Source organism: Sciurus carolinensis, chromosome 11, assembly GCF_902686445.1.
Source record: "Sciurus carolinensis chromosome 11, mSciCar1.2, whole genome shotgun sequence".
NCBI classification, from domain to species: Eukaryota; Metazoa; Chordata; class Mammalia; order Rodentia; family Sciuridae; genus Sciurus; species Sciurus carolinensis.
This window is the reverse complement of record NC_062223.1, coordinates 97067940-97077406: the sequence shown is the minus strand read 5'-3', so window position 1 is coordinate 97077406 and position 9467 is coordinate 97067940. Positions and strand designations below refer to the sequence as shown.

The following is a 9467-nucleotide window of genomic DNA, read 5'->3' as shown; positions in this document are numbered from 1 at the left end:
CAATGGACGAATGATATCGCTAATAAGTGGATGATGACACATAATGGGGGGTGGGAGGGGTTAGTGTTAGGGTTAGAGTTAGGTTTAGGGAGGGGGCCAAGAATGGAGGAAGGAAGGACTATATAGAGGGAAAAGAGGGGTGGGAGTGGTGGGGGGAAGGGGAAAAAATAACAGAATGAATCAAACAACATTACCCTATGTAAATTTATGATTACACAAATGGTATGCCTTTACGCCATGTACAAACAGAGAAACAACATGTATCCCATTTGTTTACAATAATAAAAATAAATACATAAATAAATTTAAAAAAATATTAATACGAAGTGAGAGCTAAATTCTTTTTTTAATTTCTTAATTTTTTATTTTTACAGACTGAATTTTGATTCACTGTACAGAAATAGGACAAAACTTTTTGTCTCTATGGTGGTATATGATGTAGATTCACACCACTTGTGTAATCATACATTACACAGGGAGAAGGTAAATAGGTATTAGAGAACTGAGGCTGAGAGAACCCATAAGCAATTGAAGATACAGTCAGATCTAGTATATATACTCAGACTAGCTTAGTATTGAAATACTCCATGGAGACTCTTGTGCTTACCTAATGAATTATTAATAAATCAACCTTTCTTTTCAAAAAAAGAAAAAAACTTTGGTCCCTTATGCTATTTCATGTTACCATAGGATATTTAAACTGTCAATGCCTCAGGACTTTTTCTTCCAATCTCTAAAATACTACTACTACTACTACTACTACTACTACTTTACCATAAAACTTCTTCAGAGCTCATATTGTACAAGTTTACATAAAGTAGAGCAACTTTGCAATTATATAGGCCCATTTACCAACATCTCTGACAATCTTTATTGCCATGTAGATTATGTATATATTACAAAATCACTAAGAAATGCTTTAATTTTTGTTTTAAACAGATGTATATATTTTAAAGACATTTAGAGAAAAAGTAATTGTTTATATTTATCCAGGTTCTCCCATTTCTAACCTTCAATCTGAATGTCTGAGTTTCCTTCAGTATCACTTTTTTTAATATGAAGAATTTCCTTTAGCATTCATTTATTGTATTGTGTGTCTGCTGGTAATAAATGATCTCAACCTTTCCTGATCTAAAATTATCTTTACTTTTGGGGGGGATGTACTAGGGATTAAACCAAGGGCCTCACACATGCTAGGTCAGGACTCACCACTGAGCTACAACTCACAGCCCTATTACACCTTCTTGAAAAATGTTTTTGCAGTATATAGAATTCTTTCACCGTCCCTCGTCAACTTCAAAGAAGTTGTACTGCCGGGGTCCAGCCCTAGCAGGGGTCGTAGTGGTCACAGGTGATGGAGTAGGCAAGGTGGAGAACAAAGCAACACAAACTCAAGGAATGGATGCTAAGTTCTAAATTTTATTTTTCCCATCCAGCTTTTTATACATTAAAAGGTTGACAGTTACATGTTTTTCCAGAACAGAAAAAGATCACAAAGAAAAATAACAAAAATATCTTGTATAATCATTACTAGACCAGGCAATGAAGTATTCTAATTATTTTTAGTAATTGCTTACTCATGATAACCTATAACTAAACAATAAGACACATTATTATTGCTTAACTAATCAAAAAGGTAAAAGCAAGTTCAGCAGGGTTGAGTAAATGTCAGTTGTGTGGCTACTGCTGTGGTTAATAAGTGCTAGACAGTTTAAGCTAACAATAATATGACATCATCTTCTGCTGTGTGAACTTAACATTGAGGAACTTTTTCTCCGGGGGATAGGTGACCAATAATATTTACAGCATTTAGTAAATCCTAATCTTTAAGAAATGGAATATCTTGCACTCTTGTATGTATACTTTCAAACCAATTATAACATGTCCTGATTTTACATCTAAATATCTCGTGGGAGATGAAGGAGGGTCTAAATCCAGGGGCTTAAGAGGCATCCCTCTGTAAGGATGTCATGGCTTTCCATTAATTAAATAAGCATTGTCATAAGGTGTTTTAACTCTAGGAACTCTATTTTCTTTATTTCTTCTGTTCCTGTTAATCATTCCTGATGGGGTTGGAGTTATTTGCCTACATACTTCAGGTCATCTGAGAGTAGTCAACAGGGGATCGGCAGCTAGAATCTATTTTTGTATTTTCTCATAACTTTCTTGGTTACTCAAAGTTTCATTACAAATGACAAAATCTGAAATCACTATTCCATTAGAAGTCTGGTTTTTATGTTTTAACCCTGGTTCTGTTAAGACCCCTGTTTTCAGGGAAAACATATAAAATATTAAGAGTAAACCTACACATATTAAACTAGCAAGGAAGGAAAGTCCACAACCGAATTCCCAATATGATAGACTTTGCAAACATCTTTTATACTCGGTGGAATCCTTGTCAAGCACTGAGGGGAATTGCAGGTGGCGTAACATTGTACTATTTTCTATCATCAATACTTCCTAGGAAATTTGTGCTCTTTAGAATTGTGATTCTTCTTTTTGGGACCACAAGTGCCATTTCCCCGCTCCCAAGTTTCTCTTTATCTTTGTTTTTCGGCGTTTGAACATAATGACCTAAGGCATGATTTTCTTTGTGCCTATTCTTCTTTGTATTTATCATATTTTATATGTTTAACATCTTAAATATGTAAATTTGTCTTTGGTCAAAGTTTTCGGCTACTCCTAGTTTCTTCTTCCTAATTCTTTTCTTTTGAAACTCTTAATTACCTATACATTATATGAGATGATATTATCCTACATGTGTCTCAGATTTTGTTAACATTTTTTCAAAAGTTTTTTAGATTGGATAATTTATACTGATGTCTTCAAGTTCCTGATACTCTTCTCTATCATGTCCATTCTGCCATTAGGTTCAGCCACTGAATATTTTTATTGAATTTATTTAATGAATTTCTTAAAATTCTATTTGTACCTTTTTTTTTACGAATTCAATTTCTCTGCTGAGATTTAGTGTCTTTTCATTTAGAAGAGTGTATTGTTCTTTATTTCATTGAATGTTTTTATTTTTGCTGCTTTAAACCATTGTAGGATAATTCCTACATGCCCTCTTGAGTTTAACATCTGACCTTTACTTTTGAGAATTGGTCTGATTTTATTCATACTTTTGGATTATGTAGTTGGTACTTCAAGTAATTTTGGATTATGCCCTAGAGATTTTGAAAATTATCTTTTGGAATTTCTGGGTTTTTGGATTTTGTTATATTCTTCTGTGGATACTTTGTTTAGTAGGTAGTTAACTTGGTTCAACAGAAACAGTTTTGCTCATGTAGGTAACAGTTTAAATCTCATTTCAGTTCTTTTATCTGGATCCCTTGTATTCTATGTTTGAATCAAATTAGGACTTAATCAGGGACAGAGTTTAGAGTCCTTCTTTCTGGTTTTCTCTTTTTGAAATTCCTGCTTCACTTTCTAGCTTCCCTGAGGTCCCTTTCCTTGGGTCTTCAAATTAGAAAGCACACTTTCAATGGGAGTTTTTGCCATTCTGTGCTGCTTCACAATTTTTGGCTGTCTATTAACCAGTCACCAAAAATGGGAAACTCATTCGGTTGGTCATATCCTCCAAGTTTTTACTCTACCTGTTACTCTTTACTCTCCAGACTCTGGATAGTTTTTGTGGAAAGGTCAGTCTTTGGATCCTAATTACCCACACATGAGGTGACTGAGATTCTGTCTCAATTTGAAAAATTCCATTATGGTGTCCTTTCTATGTTCTTCCTGTATCCTTTGTAACAGAAAATTACAAGCAGAAACATTTCCCCTTTACCCATTTCCTGTTCTCTTATCACAGTTCTATCTTTCCACACTCCCTTCCTGCTCTGAGTGGGTGGGAGTGTGGGGATTTGAAAGGGCAGGGAATCACTGCAAGTTGATCCTCTATACAAAACCAGTGAATTCAGTAGTATATATATTTGATTCTTCTTGTGGATTTATCAGTTACCTCTCAATTCCCTCTTCCATACTTCTGGGGACAATGGATTAATGACAAAGTGCTTTTCCTTTACAGACACTTCCACGTCCCACAAATCCATACAATCCAAGCCACAGTCAACCCTGGAAGTTTGCTTCTTTCCCAGTGCTTGTTCTACAATGCCGGTCAGAGGTGGAAACAGTTTTGAGCATTCCATGTTCTTCCACCTGTATTTTCTTCTACCCTTTCCTTACCAGTCACTTCTCAATGCTCTGCCACCCCTCCTATATCTCCTCCTCATAATATCTACCATTTATTGAATTTGTTATGTACGTTAGTACAAACCACCCTATCAATCCTTGAAGTAGGTAGTAATACTAACGGCTAATATTTGTGTGCTTTTATTACTTGCCAAGCCCTTATAAATTCATCTACTCTGTAAGAATACTCTTCCTTTTTTTAGGGATAAGGGAGCTGAGGATCAGTGGTCTGGGTTACACTGCGGGTAACTGGCAAAACTAGATTCTGAAGCCATGTCTTAGTGGCACCAAGCCATTCTCATCCCATGATCAATATTTTCAGCTCCTTGTTCTGAACACTTTGTCATCTCTGGTCTCCGTGTTCTTTACCCCTATTCTCCTCTTTCCCTGGCCCCTCACGTTCCTTCTGCCTCCTCATCCTACAGCCTGCCCACGTTTCTTGACTCCACATTCCTGTCTCAATCACTGCCAGGCCCTCAGCTCCTTGTCTCTTTCTTCTCTTGAGATCCTGGTTTTCCCTTATTTACCCTCATCTCCAGAATTTCCCCTCCCTGGGGCATCACCCGAGTCCTCCTCAGCCCTCGGCCACACTCCCCGGCGCGGTGGCGTGCGGGGGGCGGGGCAAAGGAACGCGGGCAGCGCAGCCGCGTCCGAGGGGCGCCGCGGGGTCCTCCCGCGGCCGCAGACCCCGGGCGCGGTGCAGTCTGGGGGAACATGGCCGCTTCCGGTCTCCCTCCCGGGCCGGCGCTGGCCTGACTGCGGCCCCTACCCGGCGCACTCCGCCCTTCGCTCCTCCCGCCTGGCAGTCGCGGAGTCCCTTCAGCCTTTCGCTCTCGTAGCCCCGGCCGTGCCATGGAGAAGAGCTCAAGCTGCGAGAGTCTGGGCTCCCAGCCCTTGGCGGCTCGGCCGCCCAGCGTGGACTCCCTGTCCAGGTAACCCGGACTCCCAGGGCCCCGCCCAGCGTCCGAGGGGGATGGAGAGGGGCCGGGGACTCGCCGGGTGGGCCCCTGATCCTGGTTCCTGAAGGCTGCTCCGAATTCCTTCGCTGAGACTTGGAAATCACTTCTACCTCTCTCTCTCTCTCTGGGGCGGTGAGGGTGAGGGTGAGGAAAAGGAGGTGAAAACTCGCTGTTTTTGTTTTGGTCCCGCCACCTTTTTTATTCAGTCTCGTTTCTCCCGGGAAGTGGTAGCTCCAGTTAATTGGTTTTCTTATCTTTGATTCCCAATTCTTTCTTTGGACAGCCCTTCCCCCACTCTCCCCCTCATTTCTTGCCTTTTTGTCTTTAGCACTCTTTCCAAAACCATCTGTCAGTTTTTCCTCCATCCGTTTTTACGTCTTTAGTCTTTAGTTTTTGTGTTCATGTTCAACCCCCCTTTTTTCTTTTTCATCGTTTCTCTTTCACGCTTTGCCCCACACTTCCATTTCTCTCCTCATTCCCCAATTTTGCTTAAATATGTAAATAAAAGTGTCCCCTGTGCTCTGAGTTTCTCAGTCTTCCAGCTGAAAGTCAGTATCAAGGAATCTCAGTAGTCTTTATCCTTACCGGTTTACGAAAGCAAAATTAGTAATGTTAATTTTCATCCCTCTTGGGCTACTGGTTCTCCACCTTGTCATTTTTCTGGAAACATTTGGCTATTTTATTCTAGAATTTTGAGTAGGACTTTATACATCTTTGTAGAGAGCTGTTGTGAATATTAACTGGACATGTTTTAGATGTAGTCTTTTTTTTCAATGTTAGAATAGTAATTTAAAATTTTTGTAAGAAATAGTATTTGTTATGAAGCTACAATTAAATCAGGTCTTTTCCATTAAAACATTCTGTTATTAGGTACTAAATTGCTGTGTGAGCACACAATTTTCATTTGAATAAGTTGAGTTGCCCTTTTAAGAGTTCATTTTGGACTCTTCTAAATGTGGGTGATGCTACCATTTTTTTTTCCCATTGATATTCATTTAGTACCTCATTGAGGAACCTTTGACTAATCTCATCATTCCAAATTAGATTCTTTCCCTTATATACATGTATAGCTTTTGCTCACTCCTTTTTCACTCCTTAACAACTACACTCTTAATTGTTGGTTTAATTCTTCTTTAGTAGTTATCAGCTGTTTGAAGGCAAGTACCATATCAGTCATCTTCATATCTCCAGCACTTAACATAGATCTGGCATGTCATAGGTGATCAATGATCTATTGAATTTGTACATTAAATTACTCAGGAGATAAGAATTTTTCTCTTCCTTTCATTATATATAGTATACATTTGTTTCAAGTTTTTAAAATTAAATTTAGAAAACTGAGGATACATGTGCTCAACTGTAAGACCTTCAATTTTAAAAAACTGGAAAAATTAGTTTTATGGAAAAGTTACAAATGACAACTAATGTTCAGAATAATAAAATATAAAGAAAACAGGTGACACAACTAGTATTCTAATGCAAGGGAAAGGAGTTAAAGAAGGCAGCATAGGTATGTTAGAAGGAAGTACTGAAAATCAGTAGGCTCCATGCTGAAGTCAGCTAGCTATCTGGCCTGTATCATCTACTCTTTTTAGTCTGAAGTTTTCTCATCTTTTAAAATATGGGATTGATGTAGAAAATCTATCAGGTATCTTGAAACTTTAAAATTCTGTTTTTTAAATCTTTTAATGACATTACTTAGCTGAATGCATACTTACCACCTATTAAGGTATTACCTTTATAATCTTTTGTTTTGGATTTTGAAATTAGACTAAATAAATATTGTCTATTATTAAAAAGTTATGTTCTGGGGCTGAGGTTGTGTCTCAGTGGTAGAGCACTTGCCTTGCATGTGTGAGGCACTGGGTTCGATTCTCAGCACCACATATAAAGAAATGAATAAAATAAGTCCATCAACTAAAAAAATTTCAAAACAAACAAAAAGCTCCCTAATATTTCTAACTATAGCACTCTGACACATTAGTTTCCTGAAAAGAAACAAAGTTCAGCAGATTTAAAGTTTGTATATGTATTTTTGTTTCTTAATAAAAAAGTCTTACTGATATATGAATTTGAGAGAATGAAAAACAACTAGATAGAATTTTGACTATAGTAGCCTCCCCTCAGGACAAATTGACTTCGTATTTTCCAGAAGAGAAAGCCAGCTTTTATTTCTTTCTTAAGTAAGGCAGAAAAATAACATTTATTGAATATGTACATATAGAAGTTACCCTACCACATTCTTTCACCTTTTAAATTTCATTAATCATCATATTCATTTGCGGCACTCTTTCTAATCAACATATATAATAGCTTTCTTAATATACACATGTTAGAAAACTTGCATTTAAACTTCATTTAGGCTAACAGTCAGAGGTGATCTAAAACACAGGCAGGATAGTTTAAAAAGTTGTGTTAAGGGTCTATTTAGTTTTATGTTTTTACTTTTTGTTAATCTGTGACAATACCAAATATTGGTATTTTGACTGAGAGTTTTGCAGTACTGTCACCCTTTAAGTGTAGTTTGTTATAGCTTTTTGTTTTTATAGAGACTCAATTAGAAAATTTTCTTGTGCATCTGTTTTAACATTGATATGACTATATAATCAGTTATGTAATAGTTAATACTGTTAAATGTGTCACAGAATGTCTTTTGCACAATAGTGACAAATTGCTGCTGAATTAGCTACAAGGAAAATTATTTATGTAAAAAAAAAAATGTGATTGCTACCAGTTTGTTAGGAAATAGGAATGTGACTATCTTTCTCTTCAGCCTAGCAACAAACTTAGGTCAAATTTATAACTGAACCTGGTAATATATGCAGCTCTAGTTTCTTCAGATAGTTTCTTCAATTCAGATAGAACTGAATTGAAATATTATGTTTAAGTGTTTATTGATGTTTTCAGCTCTTCTTGGAAGAAGGATGGACATAAATCTGAAAAATAGTACAGAAACCTATTTGGTTGCTCATTGTTTTTTGAAAATGACACACTCTGTTGAAGTTCTATAAAAGCCTTTGTGCAGTCTACTAAACATATGTTGAGTCTTCATATACCCCCGTAGTTGTTTCAGAGTTGCTGTTGTCTCTGACTTTTCTAGACCATGGACCTGATACCTTTGGTCATAAAAGAGCAGTTTTATTCTTTATATGATAATTCAGATAGTTGTCCTCTAACCAATTGTAGTTTTGTCAACAAGCATCCTTAAAAAATGTAGTTTTCTCTGTTGAGTGTTGCTTGGTATTGCCAAGCAACACTCAACTCTTGTGTATTCTTGAATGTTCCCAGCCCCTCAGAGAGTTGCGGAAAAATTTACTTCAGCATACTGATAATCTTACTGTAGTTCATAATTTTATTCTTGTTGGTCTTGCTCTGGTTCTTGATGCAAATAGAACTATATGGATCTTGTATATAAATAAAACAAGATTGTAAGCTGGATGCTAGGGTAGGCCTGACATTCAGAATTATAACAAGGTAGCAGCATTTCATGGTAGTTTTGCCATCTTTAGTCTAGTTTTTCATTTTTCAGTTTGTACACTATTATTTCCATTTTTCAGTTTGTACTTGAATAGGTTTCTTTCCATTATTTTACTTTTTACTATGTGTAGTCAAATGGTAAGAAATCTAGTGCCAAACATGTGCTCTATGAACTTCTAAATAAAAGAATGTCTGAATTCTCACCACTAATTCTATTTATTGTTCCCATTCAAGGGATTGAAAAGGTTTTCTTCTTTTAGCCTGATCAGTTCCTATTTCATGTTCAAGCTGAAGTTAATTTTATGTGGATTTTACTAACTGCATTATCTTTTCAGGTCCCATTCCTATCTATATTAAGGTTATTATGTTCCCTTTCACCTACCTGTTTCACCCTTTGCTACTTGCTACTCTTTTTAAAAAAAAAATTTTTAGTTGTTGATTGACTTTTATTTTTTTATTTATTTTTAATGTGGTACTGAGATTTGAACCCTGTGCCTCACATATGCTAGGAAAGCACTCTACCACTGAGCTACAATCCCAACCCTCACCCTTTACTACTCTTGATTACTTTGACTCCCTTTTCTTGTCAGTCATTTTATTAAATGTGTATTTCTTTTATCCATTATATAACCTTATGGTCTCATTCTGGCCACTACTTTTTTGTTCCAGGTTATTTTTGTTTTATCAGATGATTTTTAGTGATAAATTCATTAGTATTTTTGAGCAGTTCATATTTACATTTAACTCACTTTAAAAAAAAAAAAAATAGGGCAGCCAGTGGCACATAATCCCAGCAGCTCCGGAGGCTGAGGCAGGAGGATCGTGAGTTTAAAGCCAACCTCA

The 9467-nt window shown here is 36.7% G+C and overlaps 1 protein-coding gene across 3 annotated transcripts in view; it reads left to right on the top strand.

Annotated features, from left to right (window-relative positions):
• Nucleotides 1-4792: 4792 nt before the first annotated feature.
• Nucleotides 4793-9467, top strand: part of Mtmr2 (myotubularin related protein 2) — a 109570-nt gene continuing 104895 nt past the window's right edge. For 2 of the 3 annotated variants that reach the window (XM_047516734.1, XM_047516736.1), the window contains exon 1: nucleotides 4794-5120. Coding sequence is in view for 1 of the 3 variants with exons in the window: in XM_047516733.1 (XP_047372689.1) it covers nucleotides 5041-5120 (80 nt within the window). In the remaining 2 variants the exon portion in view is untranslated. Of the gene's footprint in view, nucleotides 5121-9467 lie in introns of all 3 variants that reach the window. The other variant, XM_047516733.1, reaches the window with a different exon arrangement.